Source organism: Lissotriton helveticus, chromosome 1_1, assembly GCF_964261635.1.
Source record: "Lissotriton helveticus chromosome 1_1, aLisHel1.1, whole genome shotgun sequence".
NCBI lineage: Eukaryota > Metazoa > Chordata > Amphibia > Caudata > Salamandridae > Lissotriton > Lissotriton helveticus.
In genome coordinates this window covers 1,283,611,782-1,283,633,766 of record NC_136057.1, presented here as the reverse complement: position 1 = coordinate 1,283,633,766, position 21,985 = coordinate 1,283,611,782, and the positions used below count along the sequence as shown (strand labels likewise).

General features: G+C 46.4%; 1 protein-coding gene across 5 annotated transcripts in view; it reads left to right on the top strand.

Moving 5' to 3' along the window:
• The window catches only part of CADPS2 (calcium dependent secretion activator 2), a 2,489,915-nt gene that overhangs the window by 1,309,839 nt on the left and 1,158,091 nt on the right, over positions 1-21,985 (top strand). For all 5 annotated transcript variants that reach the window (XM_078680818.1, XM_078680809.1, XM_078680789.1 and 2 more), the window contains exon 10: positions 6,621-6,729. In XM_078680818.1, the coding sequence (XP_078536944.1) occupies positions 6,621-6,729 (109 nt within the window). The remainder of the gene's footprint in view (positions 1-6,620; positions 6,730-21,985) is intronic.

Sequence of the window (21,985 nt, the reverse complement as noted above, 5' to 3'; positions counted from 1 at the left end):
GAAGGAGGGCTGGACTGATAACTAGAAGCATAACATACTCTTGGCAGACAGGCAGGCAGAGCCAGGCCGGGCCGGGCACCGCGAGGCAGGAAATAAGTGAAGGGTCAGGGATGCAGGTGGGGGCTGCATCGCTCCTCAGAGAGGGTTCAGGAGACTGGAGCTGAATCTGGTGTCCGGGCCCTTTTGAGGCCTAGAAACGGGGATAATTCAATGATTTAACGTGCACACTGTAAAACGTGGCAACTTAGGCCTAATACTCGTTGCTTTCACGAGAACTGGAAACTGGCATACTAGAGTTGGACACAACTATAATTGCGTCTTTAATCGATCATAGGGGGATACATGCATATCGATCATGCACATATAACATAAGATGGGGAACACGTAGGCACATACAACATGGCAAAATTAACTTTTCCACAGCTTCTTGAAATACGTGAGTGCAAGATGTGCATGTTTCAAAAAGGTTTCCTTTTATACAGCGCCCATCCTGAGCTTATGTATTTCAAGGCGCTCTTACATGTGTTAATTACTTCATTAACACTTGAAAGCGTTTTACTGAAAAGTTCCTTGTTTTTGCATTGAGGCTCAAGACTGGATCCAAAGATGGCAGGATCCAGCCACGAGGCTGAAAGCAAACACACAACACCACCACATGGATGGCAGTAGGCACGGGCATGAGGTGAGCCCTCGGGTCAAAGACCGGCTTACCTGCAGGTTGCACTAGCTGGCACATAGAGCAGAAGTAAATAATAAAAAAAAAGAAAACTTACCTGCAACCTCTGTGGTCTTCTGCTACAGATGCACAGGCTCCCAGACTCCCCTGCACCAATCTAGACTCTACTCTCATGTGGTTAATACCCAGAAGGAGGGAAGCTCCACGGGGACTAGGAGTCTGTGCCTGGAGAACCAAGCCTGTGCCTGCTGTTCTCCATGCAGCAGCCTGGCGATATCTCAGTGTGCATGTTAGTTTGGCCATCCTTAGACAGCCGGCCTAACCGCCATGAGCTCTTGCAGTGCCCACCATTCCTCCTCCAGCTTGCTGCTTTCAAAGAATTGCCCCCCAACACTCGGGCTCGCTCCGTCATGAAAAATAAAATTATAATTAAATTGCTTCATTATCACGTTATTCCACATGTTTTGATTTGCTGGCTGCAGCAATTGGTCAATGCTCCCCTGCCATAACAGAGGAGCCGCCACTGCTTGTTAAGATGAATTCATTATCATTGTGCTAAATCACATGATTGGAACTTGTAAGCTGCGTGATCACACATTTTTCAGAAGCACATTTTATTTTGCATAATTTCAACAGCTGATGCCGTGGCAAAGCCAGGGGGCCATTGGACTGGGTGCAAGGATGGAATTGGTTCCCCTGGTCTCTGTTTGTACTGTAAAGTACCACAATAATTAGTGTTCTGTGAAACCCTCTGGGTCTGACTGTACTGCACCAATGCAAGCTATGGTCATGCTGCGATATCAAAATAATCTTATTTGAAAAGTATCTCCAGGCATTTGTAAAATAATTCAGCAGAAGTTTTATTTTGCTTACATAATCAAAATTGTTCATGTCTTTGCGAAGTAATCAGCAAATACGTCTTTAATTATCCAGAAACATTTTAAGTGAAGACAAAATGTTAATATTGGTGAAGTTACATCATCACTTGCTCATCCCCAAATCATCATGAACAATGTCAACTTGAGACGCAGTCTGATGGTCATTTTCAAGTGAACCACCAGTCATCATACGCAGTTTCTAAACTCTGTTGATAAGTTTAAGACCTTGATGATGTGAAAATGTATTCAAAGGAAGTTGGATGATCACAAATGTCTCTAGCATGGCTTCTAAAGTCATCCTGTTTGACCTGGGTATCTGGTCCTCCATTTCTCCCTAGTGCTCTTGGGAACAAACAAGCTCTATTATGTTCAGGGTCTGACTGGGACAGTAAGGAGACCCAGCACCAAGTTAAAAGTGGCCCCCATTAGCGAATGAGATAGCTAAAAAAAGTGGCCCACATTATTAAATCAAGGCTGTTTTGAAATTGTAAAGACAAGCTGTATGTTTCTTACAAGCTATGTAAGACTATATGCATTTGGGCTTGCTGCAGACAATGTTTATTCTAATATCAGATAAATTAACAGTAAAAACTGTGTCACCATACCGTACAGCATGCCCACAAACAGCCAGATCAATGGCCTACATGCCGACCTGCCCTTTGCAAACTACCTGATTGCCCTGTAGGCCAGTCCAACCCTGATTATGTTTCACAAACAGCAGTGACTCAATAGGAATCACTAGTTAATGCTGATAGGCAAACCATACCACGCTAATAACCGAAAGAATGCTATAGCGAAGCAGAAAATGTATTTCTCTTTCAAAGGCGACTTACACTAAGGGCCTTATTACGATGCCGGATGGCCGCCGTATCGGTATGGGAACTGCCCAACCATTGGTCGGTGGTTCCACATACCTAATTACAATGCGACCGCACTTGGTACGGTCGCAAACTCCCATCTCCCCAATTGTAGCTTGTGCTACAGCCGAAAACCGGCAGTAGCACAAGCTCCCATGGAGAAATGGGAGTTTGTGTGAATCCCTGCACTGTGTGGCAGGCACCACAAGGTGCCTGCCACACGTTGCAGGGATTCCCAGGAGAGCACCATAGGTGCCCCCTTGGCCCCCAACTGGAGGCCGCATGGTGAAGGGGGCCCTGTTAGGGGCTCCCAATGTCGCTTTTCGACATTGTAATCCCAACGGGGAATGCCGTCCATTTGGGATTGCATGTCAGTCTCCGACTGGCCGACGGGCTCCTCCCGTCCGAATCCAGCCAGAATGACCAGCCGCTTTCAGTTTTATCCGCATGCATTGTAATGCGGCGGTCAAAACTGAAAGCGCAATGAGGCCCGGAAATCCTCGGGCCTGCAGTCGGAGGCTTTTCAACACTCATCGGAATCGGGCCCTAAATGTTGCAGAAAAAATGCACAAGCATTTAAATGAGAAGAGCGCACAGCATAAACATAGCCATGTACAATAAATGTTTATCTAAAACTCTCCAATAAACTTGTGGTACACTGTTGACGTTTCGACCCTAGTGGTTCCTTGGGTGCATCTCATCAGGACAATAGTAGGTCACTCACACCACCTCAGACGACCACTCGGTACATGAAAATGCAGTACAAAACATTCATACTGTGACTGTGCACATTAACAATAATTTGTGAAAAGAAAACAGAGGTAAACTCTCTCTTTGCTGCTGCTCATAAGGTAAGAGGTGACGATTACCAGGTTCACCGATCAAAAGTCCACATAGTGACAGATCACAAGGTCTTCAGCAGAGATACAGGCACTCATATGTACAAACTGCCCCTTCCATTTTGCAAAAATGGTAAATCGTATCTTTAACATGTCTGATATGACAGGCATCGTCCATTATTTAAGACCATAGGTTCTGCACTATTAAGCACCTTTCAGACGGTCCTCGGAGTTATACCAAACTTTATACACTCTGTATTTGGAAGCATTTTTGGAGGACTGCCGCTGATCCTGATTCTAATAGAAAGTATCCTGATTGTTATTTTTCTAATATGCAACGGACGTCCCAGTCACCAAGGGGATGGAAACAGTACTCCTAGAGCGAAAATACTGTGATCGTACGGTACAAAATCTAGGCACACCTCGTCTGAGAGAACTAAATGTGTCTTGGTTCCTGTCATTCAGACCAGTCTGGATGGACTGCATCTTATCTGTCCTCCGTTGACTATTTTGCGCAGAAGAATGCGTTTTGGATATCTGTCTGACACTCCCATCATGTGTGCAACTGGACGTTGATGCTTTACTGGGCCTGATAACGGCCCATGTCCTGCAGTGTCTCCAGTGTATTCCAATGTTGATAACGGCATTCCCAGAGCCACCACAGCTAGTATCGGCTCCTGTTGGTATGGGCATTGGCTCCTCCTCTGACACCCAGGCCTTGGAAGGCGCCCAGTCTGCCCCAGCACCGGTTGTGGACAGTTCGGGAGATCATCTGTGCTCAATTGACATTACCTGCGAGGTGTTACAGGGACCGTCGTCTGCGGAGGCGGAACGAAAATGTTGCGTCTACCAGGCAGGACACATAAACATTTGACTCATTTGGCCCGTCTTATGCTTGAGAAATTCAGACTTTTTGAAAAACAAACTAAAATTGGAACTCCAAAATAAAATTGACATTCCTTTTGGGAATGCATGGCTTTCAAATGCTTGTAGTAGTTCGAACTATACCTACGGACAATTGAGTGACAATTTTCTTTTTCACCTCTTAATGGATTTAAAAAAAAAAAAAGTATTTTAAACATTATTTAAGCAAAACAAAAAACTTATGTTTTTTAACTATTTGCGTACCAGTATCTAGTCAGCGTAATCGTACGTTTAAAATGTAACTATGTCATCTATTCGGAGAAGTGGGTGTTATATTCCATATAGGTACCCTGATATAGGCCCAGGTAACATCGTAACCCTTTCCTATATATTCTTCTCTACATTACACTTATACTGGTTTACAAGGACTGACCTTTTACCTAGATACAACACTGCATTCAGAACGCAGGGTTTCCTTAGTTCGAAATCTCATACATTATGCATGAGGATTCTTGAAAACACAGCAGGAATACCCTCTCCTGTATAATATCTATGTATAAAGTTCATGCCCGAAGTCATCCTAAGTGCGACACATTAATACAGCGAGGTAGGGCTCCTGGGGAGACCTTTGGGTATATATACAACACATCTTGCTTAGATAGGCAGAGGAGACCAGGACTTCCCGGCCAACACACTGACCAGAGATGCTAAAGTTCCTGCATTCAGACACTCCAGCTCGCAGTGGTCTAAACACATCCCGCGCAGGGTGTCCAACTCGATACTAGGACAGGGTCCCACAGTCTCTCACAACAGATAATAGGGTTGACCTTATCCTAGAGGGATTCTTGGCTTAACACCTACACACATGCTAGGTACACTTGGGTACATCTAGTAAGGGAGGCATCGTAGGAGTACGCATCTTTTTATCATGTATTTTATACACTTGTATGTTTTCATTTATATCTTTTACTGTCTAACGGTTGTTGCAGCTCATCATTTTACATCAGAATACCAACTGTTCAATAAATACTTATTGAAAACGCCCAGCCTGTTTATTCTGTGTATCTCTTGAAGACAGACTTAGTGAGCACGAGTGACTTGGCGAAAAGTAGTGCACTGTTTCCCCGGTCCTGAGGGATCAGGGTTGTCATGTTCGATGGCTGCCAAGAACTATTTTCGCCTTGGAGGAGATTATAGTGGCACTGTGAGCTAGCTGATACAAAAGTGAGGAGGTTTGATACTAATCGGAAGAAGGTAGGGAACTCGTCCACAGGTTTTTAGAAAGAGGACTTAGATGTGAGGATTGAAATGGAGTGGGTGATTGGGTAATGCCAGTTGGGAGTTCCTGGTGGAGTGAGAGGGAATGTAGCAGTTAGAGGAATTTGTTTGTAGGAAGGAGGCAGTGGTCAAATGGAAAGTTTAGTTTGTTGAAATGAAACATAAGGATGTGGTTCAGTGCGAAACTTAGGGAGTGGAGTATGAACTGGAAGTGGGCAAGCATAGTCTGTTGACTTGAGGTGTGGTTAGTGGGGAAGGGCTTGTGAATGGCTAGGTATTGATCATGTATATTAGTGAGTATGATTAATAGTTCTGTGTGAGTACTCAGGAGCTGAGTTCGAGCAGTTTGAGTACTGGGTAAGAATCTGGGTTTAGTCGATGTGTCTGCCTGTCAAGGAGTGGAATTGGAGTCAAAAGTGATTTGTTAGCTCAATATTCTTGATTTATGTTGGGGTGCCTATTCGGTAGCAGAGTTTAAGCAGTTCAGAGTGAAGCAGGGTACCAGAGAAGGGGTTCGACGAAAGATGTTAGAACAGCAGCTTCGAAATTAATAGTGTTTGAGTGTTTGTGTTGTGTAGTATTCAAAAATCAGTTGTCCCCAGGGTTGGAAATAGGATTAGGTAGAGGGTGTTTAGTCCGGTAGATGTGATGAAAGATGGTTGCAATTGTAAAGTTTGGGCAATTTTACCGGTCCATTGATTTGCTTTTTCGACCAGAGTTTCTAGCACACTGCCATTCCCAGGCACTTACAGGCCCTAACAGGAGGAACTCTTAACCAGCCGCCCTTTACCTGAACGCTGGGGTGGAGGAGCTAGGAATACTGGTAAATATGTGTGTAATGTATGAATCAGGATGGCGGGCAGGGCTCTGGACCCAGTGGGGCCTCTCAGAGTCACCGAGATGCCAGGCAGGAATAGTTGGGAAGCATTCAGAAAACTTATTTTGCAGGAATCAGCTGTGCTCAATCAACAATATTAATACCAAGCACTTCTTGGGTAATGGCATACTTTACTACACCGCACCACAATTTGAATATGATTTCAGGTGGAAATGCAGGACAATATTTTTCTTTTACAATAACGTTAATAATACATTGTATTGCTGTGATTTTAGCATAAAAATTGTAAACTGCTTCAAGTGTGTTGCATGAGCAATTTGTTTGCCGTTGAACTAATGGAAAAACTAAGTGAATGCTGGTATCACCTGACCCCAATATTTTTCTTTACAGGTTAGCCAATATACCTTTGCAATGTGCAGCTACAGAGAAAAGAAATCTGAGCCACAGGAGCTCATGCAGTTGGAAGGATACACAGTGGATTACACTGATCCTCAGTCAGGTACTTTCAGTATGACCCCTATTCTCGGATGCTGCTCCAAGTTCACTTACTTCAATTTCTAGCTTTAAGACATTGGCCAACATCTTGTTTTGATGCATTTGTTGCCTGATGATGGAGAGACTTAACTTCTACCATCTACTCACATGGAAAGTGAAGACGACCCATTGTTTGCAAATAAATGTCACTGCTCACTACTCTCCTGCTCTTGGTACATTATTTTGTAATCCGGTTGTTTTTTATATGGGCTTGACACACACATTCTCCATAAAACAATAAAAGATCTGCTTTGCTTCTCCACCGGCCCAGACCAGGGGAGCATCAACTTGACAAACACTGTTGGCAAAGGAAAGATAATTGTTACACCTTAACACAAATGTGCTGAGTACCCATTCCTCCCTCTGTGGTCAGTTCTAGTAGAAGAGGACAGAGAGCCTGCACCAATTACCTGATTTTGTAAAGAACGCTTATGTAAACCCACAAACCTGAGAGATATTAAGGAATGCCTACAAACCCATGGAATGAGATTCCACTATCCAAGACCTTACAACAATCAGCTAACAGGACCAGCTGAGTAGGACTCCGAGCTTGTGTGCTCAGGCCTCAAAGATGGTAGCATTCTTGCACAGTGACAGCACAGAACACCAACGTTGTATTGATGAGCAGATAATAACAGTATACAATATTGTTAGTACACATAGATTTGCTCTTGTATGTAATACCAAAAAAACATAACTTACTATATGGATAACCAAATACATTGGCACTGTTCATTCAAGCTGTTAACTGTGGTTTGAAGTCCGGTGTGTTTATCAAAGTTATGATACTGTTAGAAGATTTTATTTGTGGGACACTTTATTGGTGGATTTATCTAAGCTTTCGGCTCCCACACTGCTTTCAAGAGTAAGCCTTGCCAGCTCACAATTGATAATTGGTAGTAGCAGATACACCTTTGTGATAATTACATGATGGGTCTGCCCATGTAACATGGAGTCAATGTAGGTAATTCTGCAATGTGTTCCCTGTCAACAAGAATATTAGAGCGGAGTCTTTTTCTAACTCACATTTTTCTTGCCTCTGCATGCTCATTCTCACCTGCATATTCTTGCCACCTGCTGTTGTCCTCCCCCCATTATTGTCACGAAAAAACATTCTTAATGCTTCCATGAACTGTATGCCGCCTCGTGATGGCTCAATTCAATGTTTTTGATTTACTGCCTCATAATGGTTACTGATGGTAGAGTCACTGCCACCACAGATGTGTTTCCTCGTAAAAGAATTTGAGGCAGTGTCATTCTAAGGATTTTGGGGCCCGGGCTAAAAATATATTGAAGGCCCCTAATTGGAACACATTTGAATTTTATAAACCATTTTTTGCTCATTCACACCCTATGTTGCCCTATGTTGCCTAACAATATTGATTTAAATGTTAACGATTAAGATACAAAAAGACACAGAAGTGAACTAGAGAGAAAGTTCACTTTACCAGGGAGCCACTTTGCCCATGACCTAAAACATCTTTGATTAGAGATTTCTGTCATCGCATCAATCACTGGCAGGTAGTCATTGTTTGAGGCCTGGTACCTAGTTCCACTTACTAATAAACTTTACCTCCCACCTCTGACTTGCACTGACCTACAAGGCCTTCGAATACTGCATACCCTTCTGGTGCTTCCCCGTGACACTTATACCTGACCATTTCCTGGTGCCAGTTACTGATCCCCAGATCCATCCTTGCCCATGCTCTTTTGCCATCCTGCTAGCCCTCTTTCTAAGACAGGTTTGCCCAGCTCCTGGAAGTCCTGTTTTCCTAACTATTTGGTCTCATCCATGCCCACAATTTGCTGGTGCACTTGAAAGCCTTTTCATGAGATTATCTCTTACTCAGCTTATGGTTTTCATGTCCCTCCTGCCCATGCTCTCCGACCAATCCCTGATGTGATATAGACAGATGCTGGTGTGGTCTATCCACATCCTGCACAAGCTCCTGAGCTCTTTCTGCCGTTGGTAGTTTTCATGCTTAATTTTGTTTTCTGCCCTGTGCACTAGTGAAGGTTCATGTCCAACCAACTTCTCATCCGCATCCCTTTGGCACCATAAACAATGATGGCTCCCCCCCCCCCATTTTTGCTGGACACTACTGATTTTTTGAGTAAACTGAATCGCATTGTCATTCCACCTGATCAATCCATCATATTAACAACCATTGATGTAAGTTCACTCTACACATCGATCCCTCACAACTTGGGACTCGAGGCATTAGAAAATACTCTTCTGCAAACCACCAAACCCCTCGATTTACAGGTTTTCATTCTGGAACTTATGCAATTTACACTCCATCACAGTTACTTCAAATCATCTGACAACCAGTACCATCTGCAACTATCTGGAGTTGCCATGGGCAACTGTGCCGCTCCAGCGTATGCTAATTTGTTTATGTATCATTTTGAAAGCCAACACATTTTGAAAAACAAAAATTGGGAACCATTTCTCCTTTCTTATTACCGGTACATTGATGAAATTTTTTTGATTTGGAAAGGTACCGAAATGCAACTCACCAATGCCATATCTGCTCTGAATAACATTAACGACCGTATTCAATTCACCTATACCCACAGCATGACTGAAATATCTTTTCTGGATGTAAATATCAAATGGGTTAACAACTGCTTTGTCACATCCACATACACTAAAGACACGGATCGCAATAACTACTTACACTTTCGCAGCTTTCATCAACCCAGTTTGAAACGCCACTTGCCTTACTCTCAACTTGTAAGAGCGAAAAGAATTGCCTCTAATGATGAATTGTATAAACAAGACAGCGACAAGATTATCACAAAATTCCAACAACGAGGATACCCCCTTCAAATTACTAAAACTGCAGAAACCAGAGCTATGTGTCTCAACAGGGATGACTTGCTGAAACCAAAACAAATTACCCTTGATGATGAGAATCGTACAGTTTTTGTATCTAAATTTTCGACACAATCCAAAAAGATCAAAGAAGTGATTCGCAAACACTGGCCCATGCTGAATTTAGAGAAAGATTTCAACAACATTTTTGAGAAACCTCCTATTTTTGCTTACCAACGGTCAAAAAACGTACAATCACTACTTAAACATCCTCCGTTGCCAAACGTAGTGACATACAAAGGTACTATTCCTTGCCACAACTGTGGCCATTGCAATAGCATCATACCAGGCAATATACTATGTCACCCTTCTAAAGGAACACCAATTCATCTTAAAGTCTCTGCCACCTGTGACTCGGCTAATGTCATCTATATGCTTAAATGCCCGTGCGGCCTCCCATATGTGGGAAAAACTGAAAGAAAAATCAAAATCAGACTGAATGAGCACCGCAGCAACATCAGGACTAAGAATTTGAAATCAAGTCTGGCTGCTCACTTTGTGTCACACTCGCATAATCCCAGCCAAATCCGCTATTTAATTTTGGAAATGGTTGAAAAAATTCCACACAGAGACAATACTAAGCACATGCTGCAACGTGAGCTTCACTGGATTTACTTTTTACAAGCCCTTCAACCGAAGGGTCTCAACGATAAAATTGAACTTAGTTGCCATCTTTAATCCTTTTTGCTTGTTATGAGATCTCTCTTTGACCTGTGTGTTGTTTATATTGTTTTTACTGTGCCCAGTATTTTGTTTATTGATGATTATGTATTTTCTGTGTATAAGACCTGTATTGGTTATTTAGATACTGATTTTGCATTTCTCCACATTTTTATTCTTTTCACATATTTTCCTTTGGCGTTTAGAGCGAGTGCCTCCGTTCCTTTAATCCTTTAATTACTTCTATATTTGTTCGTTTAGGGTATTTCTTCTCTGTCTATCTCTTCACCTTCTGGGCTCTGTTCCTGCATTTCTGGTCCTCTGTCTATTATTACTTTACGTCATCTCGTGTCCCAGTTTCCTCGCTTGAGCCGTTTCTGGTCCTACTTCTATTTTTATCACTCACTTGGGGTTCTTGATTACGGATGCTAGTCTTTCACCGGCGTCTTCCGGGTCGTGTCCCGCACTACAAACGTGTTCTTCTTTACACGTGCGTTCGTTTTTGGTAATGGGTAAGTCTCTGACTCACGCTTTTGTTGTTACATGGTGGCGAGTTACCAATTTCACCGGGTGTTCCTCTTGGGCTTTTCTTTTTGTCAACTTCGCGTTTTCCTGGTTCCTTAATGACTATTTTTTGTACATTACTAATGCCTGTCGTTTCACTCGTAAACTTTTCATACACTGTGGTCTACACCCCTCATTTGTCACTTTTTGATGTCTACTCTCGTATTTATCTAATTTATTTACTTATTCTACCGGTTTAACCTGGCGTCTTCACATGGTGTGTTGATCACGTGACGGGTGGTGGCCCTCCTAATTCTTCTTTTTTCACTGGGCGCATTTTTGCGTGTCTTTCAAGTTCCTGTACATTTCAGCGTTCGACAAAGTCTTTTTTCTTCTTTTCTTTCTAGAAACCATATCCCCCTGAAGAAGTGCTAATGTAGCACGAAATGCATTGGGGTTTTTCCATTTTACCATGTGTTAATTTCATCCCATGAATTTACAATGGATCTGCTTTAAAATGGATTTATGAAACATGAAAATATAAGTCTTTTTGTTACCATGAACTTGCATTTGGATTTACAATAAGGAATAAACCTTTCTTTAAAAACTCATCAGTTTCCTAACAATTAACTTTATACTACGCACGACCGTGCTTTAAAGAGTGCTCAGGACAGCTTCTTATTCTTTGGTAAGACTTCTTCCTTCCCCCCCCCCCCTCCGCCACCATGCAATTTTCCCTTCAGTCATAGAACTAATGAATGCATTAGCCCATATGTCTGTCTCATTTTATACAGTGACTTTCTTGTAAAGCATTTATAAATGCAGAAAAGAGATTGCCGAGATCAACCTACAGCCTTCCTCCTTCTCACTGGCAACCATCTTGAAAAGGCATGCTACCCAGGTGCTTAGTTGGAATTCTGAAGGAATTCACTTTCAGAGTTACTCTACCACATATGTCACTTGTAGTGCAGCATATCTTTTTTCTTTTTAAACTTTATTTACCATTTTGCATCATACGGTAACAGAAAATAAATCATGTTGCTCACCGTCACCATTCGCCAGCATAAAAATAATGGCAAGTACAGTCATCACATAAGAATATCAAATTCCATCCCAGATTCTGCTCGCAATTGTCCCAGCATGCCCCCAAGCTCTGTAATGTCCTGCAGCGCATCCAACATGATATCTGTGCATAGCTTTGCAAGTCTGTCTACGGGGTAAAAAAAGATGTCTCGTGCAGCCCATCAGTGTCATCAACCCACCCCAGCGGGTACTATGCCCTGCTTAACCGATGTGGAGGGATGTAGTTGCTCCATGGCCCCATAGTTCTTGAGTGTACCCCAGATGTCTTTAGGCTGCGAGCAGCATGGCAGGGTACTGGCGTATAAGTCGCTATTTGTGTTGCAATAGGTTAAGCTGCTTAGCCAGTTTTTAAATGTAGGAGCAGCTTTAAGCCCCCAGTGTAAGGCAATCTCTCTTTTCGCCAACAAGAAGCTTAGGGCAAAAAACCTCAGGACTGTTTTTGGAAAATTGACCACAAAGCCCAGTAATGCCACCTCTGGTGACTGCTCCACCTCTAGTTCTACCATGTCCCCGAGTGTCTTATGCACTTTTTCCCAATAAGCTCGTATCTTTGTGCATGTGCAAGTGAGATGAACAAAGTCCGCCTGCGTAGCCCCGCATTTTAGGCAAGTGTGTGGTCTGGACGGGTCTAATCTGTGGGTTGTGGCTGGGGTCACGTAGAGCCTGCATAAAACATTTAAATGAATTAGCTTGTGGCTGCTATTTAGGGAAACCGTTTTTGTCATGGAACAACGTTCAACCCACTGTTCGTCGAGGATGGGGTGCCCCAGGTCCTACTCCCAGGCCCTCCGGAGTTTATCATCTGCGACAGGGATCATGGACAGGCATTCACGATATAACTTAGAAATCAAGTGCGTACCCTTGGCATTCTCTATCGACATTGTGAGTGGGGAAAACAAATCAAGGTTCAAGAGGGAAACTGGGGAAACTGGGGAAAGTCACCTGGAGAGCCAAGCACACCCGGTCCTTACCAAATCTGTCCATGAAGGTGGCAGCGTGGAACTGTTCCTCCTCTGTCAATTGGAAGACATGCCCTTCTGGGAACAGGTCTTCAAACTTCGTAATATCAAATTTGGTTAACATGCGCTGAACTAATTTCTCCCCGATGATCGCTATCCAGCAATTATTAGGAATAGGCAGTCCCGAGGAATACAATAGGGGAGCGCCAGCAGTGCGCCACAGCCTATCCCAGGCCCAACTAGTGGTAGAAACAGTTTGGATATCCCTGGGGTGCCTAGTCAGACCCTTGGACAACAAAGCTTGCAAGGCGTCAGGAAGAATCAAGTCTGCCTCGGGTCGTAGATATGGGATTCTAGCACCAGGATGGCACCAGGCGTACGCATAGCTGCACTGGGAAACCAAGTAGTAGAGCCTAAGATCTGGGACGCTGAACCCACCCCGTGATACGGCAATGGCAATACTTGCCCCCCATGTCAGTCTAATCAAGTGAGAGCGCAGTGTTAAAAAAAAAAAAAGCTATTCGGTAAAGGGATTGGAATGTTGTTAAAGAGGTATATGAATGTCGGCAGCAGGATCATTTTGATCAGGGCAACTCGGCCTGCGAGGGAAAAGGGGAGGCAAAGCCACCTCTCCACCTGTTCCTCCAAATTATGAACCACTTGACCATAATTGAGCCTAAGCATTTGGGCCATGTCCAGATGGATGTGCACGCCCAGGTATTTGGTCGAGTCCGTGCACCAATCCAGTGGGAACTCACAGTCCCACTGTACCGTGCTTGATGTTAAGGGTAATATTACCAATTTGTGCCAGTTGATATCTAGACCCGAAAATTGCCCAAAATGTATGATTTCCCGTATCAAGGGGTCTAGGTTCTCCAATGGATTACGCACATAAAGAATAACATCGTCCACATATAAAGAAACCAGCAATGTCCAGTATTAAACTGCAGACCCCTATGCAAGTGCTTCTCTTGAAAATGGCGGACTAATGGGTCCATTGCAAGGATAAATGAAAGCGGCGACAGGGCAGCCCTGCCGGGTGCCTCACAACAACGGGAAGGGGCAGGACAGGGAACCATTTAGTCGCAATCTTGCAGTGGGACTACTGTACAGTATCGCCATGTTGGCCACAAATCCTTTGGACATAACCATACGTAGCATTATGGACACAAAAAAGGGCCACTGCAAGTAGTCAAAGGCCTTCGCTGTGTCTAATAGAATGGGCGCAGCACGGACCTCAGGGTTTATTCTATGCAGGACCGCAAAACAGGGTGCGAAGACTGAGCTAAGTAGACCTTTGAGGAACAAATTCTGATTGCGCAGGGGCAATATTCTTGTCCATCAAAAGGGCGGGGAGGAGTGCAATAATTTTTTGCGAGGATTTTGTAGTCCAAATTCAATAGAGATAGAGGCCGATACGAGGCACAGTGCAGAGGATCTTTGCCAGGATTAGAGAGAAATATAATAACTGCTTCTCAGACCATAGGGGGTATCCTATTCCGTTCAAGCGATTCTGCATGTACTTCTAATAACTTAGGAACCAGCAAAGTACTTAGATGTCTTATAAAAAATGCCAATAAAGCCATCCAGGCCGGGAGCCGTTGAGCCATTCAAATCCTCTATTGCGCTAAAAACGTCCTCTTTCGAGAAGGGTTCCGCCTGGAAGTACTGCATATATTTCTCCAAATACCCCAGGGCTATCTCAGACCGATAGTCCTCTGGTGCGGTACTGTCCTGCGCAGCCTTGGAGGTGTATAGAGTAGTGAAATAGTCTAAAAATCCATCACTGATTTCAGTAGAGGTGTTGAGGAGCTGACCCGAGATAGACCTTAGTTCAGTGATGCAAGCTTTATTGTATGGGGGCAGTAGCATGTGTGCCAGCGTACGGCCAGGGGGCTTTCCCTCTCCATATAGGCGGCTACTGCATATTTGCTCAAAAAATGGAATTCTCGCTCTGCTGTGACCCTGAATTTAGTCAATAATGTGATCCGATGTTTTGTCCTGTCATGGCTAGGGTGGGTCAAGCACTCCCTGTCTAGTTCCACCAACTGCTGCTCAATATGGGACAAAGTAATCCGCAAGTCTCTCAACACTCCTGAATGCTTAGCAATACACCCCCCCCCCCCCTAATGCAGGCTTTAAAGGCCTCCTATGGCACAGCCATGTATCTACTGAGCCGGTATTAATGGTGAAATAATCCTCTATCGCCTCCCCCACCTCTGATAGGAATAAGACATCCTGCAGGGCTCGGCTTGGGAAACGCCATTGACGCTCGTAGCCTTCAGGTCTGGGAACTCGAAGCTGAAGCAGCACAGGGGAATGATCAGAAAAGGTTCTAGGGAGTGTGGTGAGGGACTTGTACCATTGGCAGACTTCTGGTGTAAGTATCCACAAACAGGCTTTCGGCCAGGACTGAAGCTTGTTTTCTTTCCAGTGAAGAATTGGCTTGGTAGTTTGGTCTGCCCTGTTCCCATGATGCACTGGGCCAGGGACAGACTAATTTGCATATAGCCAGGTTCTGAACTGGGATGGTGCAGTGAGCTAAATAACGGTGATGGATCAAGCCCTGATCTGTTGACTGGGTAGGAGTGTTCTGATTAACTCAGATACTCTGTCCATCACCACCCCCTTTTTGAAATTATTTCGGCCAGGACTGGGCACCTTGACCAACTTATCCGCGTTAACCCTACTTGTTAACAAAGCAATCCACAACTCTACCCCGCTGTACACTTGTTTCCTGGACCAAAAAGCGGCCTTTGACAAAGTGCCCAGATCAAACCTTTGGGCTAAAATGAAAGCCTGGGGCGTGCCGCCAAAGCTGTTGGGATCAATAATTGAGCTTTATTCAGACACTTGGGTCCAAGTGAAAAAAGGAGATGGTCGACGCCTGACAAAGAAATTCCACACAACCAATGGTTTAAAGCAAGGCTGCTTACTGGCCCCAGCCTCTTTAACATCTACACCGCGGACCTAGAAAGTGACCTATGTACCATTCAGGGGGATCCACCAAAATTGGACCACTCACCAATAATAAGTCTTTAATATGCAGACGACATTGTGCTCCTCTAAAAAAAAAAACATCGGTCTACAACGCTTGATCTCCAAACTGTCGCAGTACCTCTCGAACGCACAATTGATTTTAAACCTAAAAAAAACAAGCATCCTATGCTTCGGCGGCTCAAGAAAGAAAAAACTAAATTTCGTTTGGAAGATACATTCTACCTCTCTAACCCAGGTAGATCAATATAAATACCTGGGAATCTTATTGGACCACCGATTAAAGTTCAAACAGCACCTGGAACAGAGAAAATCCAAAGCTAAGCAGCTTCAATTTGCTTTTAAAACTGTCCAAAAGCAATTAATCGGACATTCCACTAGCCACATTCTTAAAATTGCAGCCACTAAATTTCTGCCATCACTAACATATGGTTCTGAATTATTGGCAACCCGGGACTTCGCAGTGTTAAATCTTGCCCAATCCAGGCTGTTCAAAAACCTTTTCTCAATCCCGCGTCACATCTCTCAAGCCCAAATTCGGTTGGAGTTCGGTCTTACCAACCAGCTCCTGGCAAGACAAGGAGCACTCGTCAAATATTATTGGCGCATGAGGGACGCAGCAGACGAATCCCTGGCGCACCTTTGCTGGTCAGAAGTTGAAAAACAGGCCGGGCTTCCAAACTCAACATACAAGACCTGGAGGCAAGCTCTCGAAGCATTAAAACTGGAAAGAATCCTGGGACACCCCCGCGCCGCACGGCCACCAGCTGCTGCGTGTGCCCCCCTGCTGTGCCCTCTGCCTCGCTGCCAGCCGCACTGCCGGCTGACCCTGCTGTCGTTGCTCTGCTCTGTTCTGTTTTTACAATCCTTTGTGCCTGTTTTTCCCCTCGTTGTTTTTGCCAGTGCTAAGTGTTATTTTGACCTTCATTTGTGCTTGTAGTACGTAGCTCTGCCCGTGTTAGCGTGTTATTGATTGTCATTTGTGCCTGTTTCCCCCGTAGTCGCTGCCCGCTCGCCTTCGTGTTTCCCGCCTTCCTCGCCGCCCCCCGCTTCCCGCCACCACCGCCGCCCCCGCCCCTTTTTTTCCTTCTGTTCCCTCCCCGCTCCCGCCTCCCAGCTGCTCCGCCCACCCGCGCACTTGGCCTTAAAAGGCGACCGTGCGACACAGGTGAGTGTGACCCACTTGTGGGACACCCCCGCGCCGCACGGCCACCAGCTGCTGCGTGTGCCCCCCTGCTGTGCCCTCTGCCTCGCTGCCAGCCGCGCTGCCGGCTGACCCTGCTGTCGTTGCTCTGCTCTGTTCTGTTTTTACAATCCTTTGTGCCTGTTTTTCCCCTCGTTGTTTTTGCCAGTGCTAAGTGTTATTTTGACCTTCATTTGTGCTTGTAGTACGTAGCTCTGCCCGTGTTAGCGTGTTATTGATTGTCATTTGTGCCTGTTTCCCCCGTAGTCGCTGCCCGCTCGCCTTCGTGTTTCCCGCCTTCCTCGCCGCCCCCCGCTTCCCGCCACCACCGCCGACCCCGCCCCTTTTTTCCTTCTGTTCCCTCCCCGCTCCCGCCTCCCAGCTGCTCCGCCCACCCGCGCACTTCGCCTTAAATGGCGACCGTGCGAACGCGCAGCGTTGACGCGCAGCGGGCGCGCCGATTGTGCGCCGAAGGCGCGCCAAAGGTAAGCCCGTCTGTTCCCGTCCGCGACCGGATCGCGACCAGCGCCAGGACCCCTGGCCCCCACCGACGGAAGCCGACCCGACGAACCTACACCGCCGCCGATCTCATCGCACTCAACACCGGCCGCATCCCAGGATGTCATCGAGCCGCCCCGAAGCACACCCACGGACCCTTCAGCTGCCACGCCTGTAAGTTCACCTGCATCCGGACCTTCCCTGCACCCGCCAAGCCGAACACCAGCAGCAACCACCTCAAGTGCATCCTGCTCAACACCCGCTCCATCCACAGACACGCCATCGAACTCTGGAACCTCCTCGACACCACCGCCCCTGACGTTGCCTTCCTCACCGAGACCTGGATGAACGCCTCCTCAGCCCCCGACATCGCCATCGCCATCCCAGAGGGCTACAAGATCATCCGGAGAGACCGCACCGCCAACCAGACGGGAGGAGGCATCGCCATCATCCACAGAGACACCATCCGCATCACGACCAACACCGACGACACCCTAACCACCGCTGAACACCTGCACTTCCAGATCCACACCAACCCGAACACCACCCTCAGAGGCACCCTGATCTACCGACCCCCGGGGCCACGCACACGATTCAGCGAGGACATCGCCGACTTCGTCAGCCCGCATGCCCTTCCCTCCGCCGACTACATCCTCCTGGGGGACCTCAACTTCCACCTGGAGAACAACAGCGACCGCAACACCATCAGCCTGCTCGACAACCTCGCCAACCTCGGACTCAAGCAGCTGGTGTCCACCCCCACCCACCTCGCCGGACACACACTCGACGCCGTCTTCTCATCTAGCAAAGACGTCACCTTCAGCCACGCAACAGGACTCCACTGGACGGACCACAGCTGCGTCCACTTCACCTTCAGAAGAACGACGATCCACCACCACCAGCAACAGGTTGCCCGAAGAAGCTGGAACAAGATCACAGCCGACCAGCTCACCGCCTCCCTGAACCAGCACCCTCCCGCCAGCTCAGCGAACCCCAGCCAGGCCGCCGACAACCTCACGAAGTGGATCAACAACTGCGCGGACGAACTCGCCCCTCTGAGAACCCCACCCAGCAGACCCTGCAGCAGAAAAACACCATGGTTCACCGACGAACTCAGGAGCTCCAAGAAGAACTGTCGAGCCCTCGAGAAAGTCTGGAGAAGGGAACCAACTACGGACAACATGACCACCCTCAAGCTCGCCACCCGGAAACACCACCAACTGATCCGCGCCACCAAGAAAAATACATACAAGGACCGACTGGACAACAACGCACACAACTGCAAGGAACTCTTCAACATCGTGAAAGAGCTCTCCAACCCCAACGCCGGAAACAATGACATCACCCCGTCGCAAGACCTCTGCAACTCCCTCGCGTCCTTCTTCCACAACAAGATCACGGACATACACAACAGCTTCAGCAACCAGCCAACGCAAGCCACAACCGCAACAACGCCACCCACCACCACCCTCCGCACCTGGACTCCCATCAGCACCGAAGACACCATCCGCACAATGAACTCCATCCATTCCGGATCTCCGACTGACCCCTGCCCTCACCACGTCTTCAACAAGGCCGACGCTGTCATCGCACCCCACCTGCGGGACATCATCAACACCTCCTTCGACACCGCCACCTTCCCTGAGAGCTGGAAGCACGCCGAACTCAGCGCTCTCCTCAAGAAACCCACAGCAGACCCCACCGACCTCAAGAACTACCGTCCCATCTCGCTCCTCCCGTTCCCAGCCAAAGTCATCGAGAAGACCGTCAACAAACAGCTGGCCGCCTTCCTCGAGACGAATGGATCCCTCGACCCCTCACAGTCGGGCTTCCGAGCGAACCACAGCACCGAGACCGCCCTCATCGCTGCCACCGATGACCTTCGAACCCTGATGGACAACGGAGAAACAGCGGCCCTCATCCTCCTGGACCTCTCCGCGGCTTTCGACACTGTCTGCCACCGCACCCTAGTACAGCGCCTCGGCAACATCGGAATCCAGGACAAGGCACTGGAATGGATCACCTCCTTCCTCGACGGAAGAACACAGAGAGTCCGCCTACCACCGTACAAGTCAGAGGCCACCAAAGTGATCTGCGGCGTCCCTCAAGGATCCTGACTGAGCCCCACCCTCTTCAACGTCTACATGAGCCCCCTTGCGGCCATCGTACGCCAACACAACCTCAACATAATCTCCTACGCCGACGACACCCAGCTGATCCTCTCCCTGACCAACGACCCCGCCGCCGCCAGAGCCAACCTGCACGAAGGGATGAGAGATGTAGCCAAATGGATGACGACCAGCCGCCTGAAACTGAACTCGGACAAGACGGAGGTCCTCATCCTGGGCTCCTCGCCCTCCGCCTGGGACGACTCCTGGTGGCCCCCCGCCCTGGGCACCGCACCCAAACCAACGGACCACGCACGCAACCTGGGCTTCATCCTGGACTCCTCCCTCTCCATGACCAGACAAGTAAACGCCGTCTCCTCGTCTTGCTTCAATATCCTGCGCATGCTACGTAAGATCTTCCGGTGGATCCCCACCGAGACAAGGCAGACGGTCACCCAGGCCCTCGTCACCAGCCGACTGGACTACGGCAACGCCCTCTACGCCGGAACCACCGCCAAGCTCCAGAAGAGACTCCAGCGGATCCAGAACGCCTCGGCCAGACTCATCCTCGACATCCCCCGACGCAGCCACATCTCCGGACACCTGAGAGATCTGCACTGGCTCCCGATCAACAAGAGAATCACCTTCCGTCTCCTCACCCACGCGCACAAAGCCCTACACGACCAAGGCCCGAGCTACCTCAACAACCGGATCAACTTCTACACTCCCAAGCGCCTCCTCAGATCAACCAACCACGCCCTCGCCGCCGTCCCCCGCATCCGAAGAGCAACAACAGGAGGAAGGTCCTTCTCCTACCTGGCCGCCAAGACCTGGAACTCACTCCCGACCGACCTGCGCCTGACCCAAGACCACCTCTCCTTCAGGAAGAAGCTCAAGACCTGGCTGTTCGAGCAGTAACGGCACCCCCCCCCCACCCAGCGCCTTGAGACCCTACGGGTGAGTAGTGCGCTCTATAAATGACCTGATTGATTGATTGATTGGCTTTCGCCCATGACTTATTCTGCTTTCATGACAGTATATTCCATCAATTACTCATTTATTTGTTTAGAGCACCTACAGACAGTCTGCTCTAATTGTACTGGAAAGCTTAGTACCACAAGATACACATATACCACGGTTAGAAAAAAGAGATTTTTAATTTAGTTTTTCATTTTCTTGGAAAATCATTTTTTCACAACATCATTTTTGAATAGATAAAAACACATAAAGTGGTCGCCCAAAGAGGAAAGAAAAGCGTGCAAGAAAAAACGTGATCAAGAGTGTGAAGTAAATATTCAGAAAGGAAAATTCATAGTAGTGATCAAAAGAATAGTGATATTTTTCAACAAACAATTTCAAACATATATATTGTTATATTGGAAACCTGGCCAAAAGTTTTGATCAAAAAACAATGTTATTCCATCCAGGCATATAAGTCCTAGGATTTTTTTTGCACTATATACAATATCAAATTGGTCCACGGTTAAATGAAAATGGCGTCGACGTTTTGACTCGTCTTATGCCCATACGGTGATTTGAACCTGGGGAGTGCGAGTCTTCATCAGGACTGGACGGACAAATACAAGGGCAACCAAGGGATAATAATAACCCTAAGGAAAATGTAAAATAGAAAATTACTAACTGTGGTAAATGAAAGTGATTAAAAACTCTACCTCCACGTGAGGGTAAAGTCATTTCTCTTACCCTAATGAACGGGGGAGATGCAAATATATATATTTTAATGGACTAATAAGCATTCATTCAAGAAGCCATGGGTCGGTCATTACTGATACACCTAACTTAACCAAAAATTATTGCAAAAACCATTGCATAAAAACATTACCTGAACATATGTGTGTCATATCGAACAAATCAGTTCAGAGAACATTAGGGCGAACAAAACAGTCCTGCAATTCTACATAAAGAAGGCAGTATATTATTTATGATAATAAGACATGTGTGATGGTAAAACATTCTCATTTAAATTCCTAAACAATCCTAGTTATAATAAGAAAAACAGTCCTAGTTGTACTTAAGAAAGATGCAGATATGCCTAGACAAGGATGGTGTGCATATATACAGCTACACTAGATTAATGATTATCATATATACAGTGGATACAGATAATGCTCGATGCATAATTGTCATGCCATTAACTTTAACCATATATGACAAATATTGGAGCAACAAGGTTACATACCAACAACAATTGTTAATGTCTAGAGCACTCATATACCCAAAAGGGCGACTTGTTTATTCATCTCCTCAAGTTCATTGAGTCCGGAATTTACCGTATTAAGAGTATATATCCATTTACACTCTCTTCTGTTAAGAATATTGTGCAGGTCTCC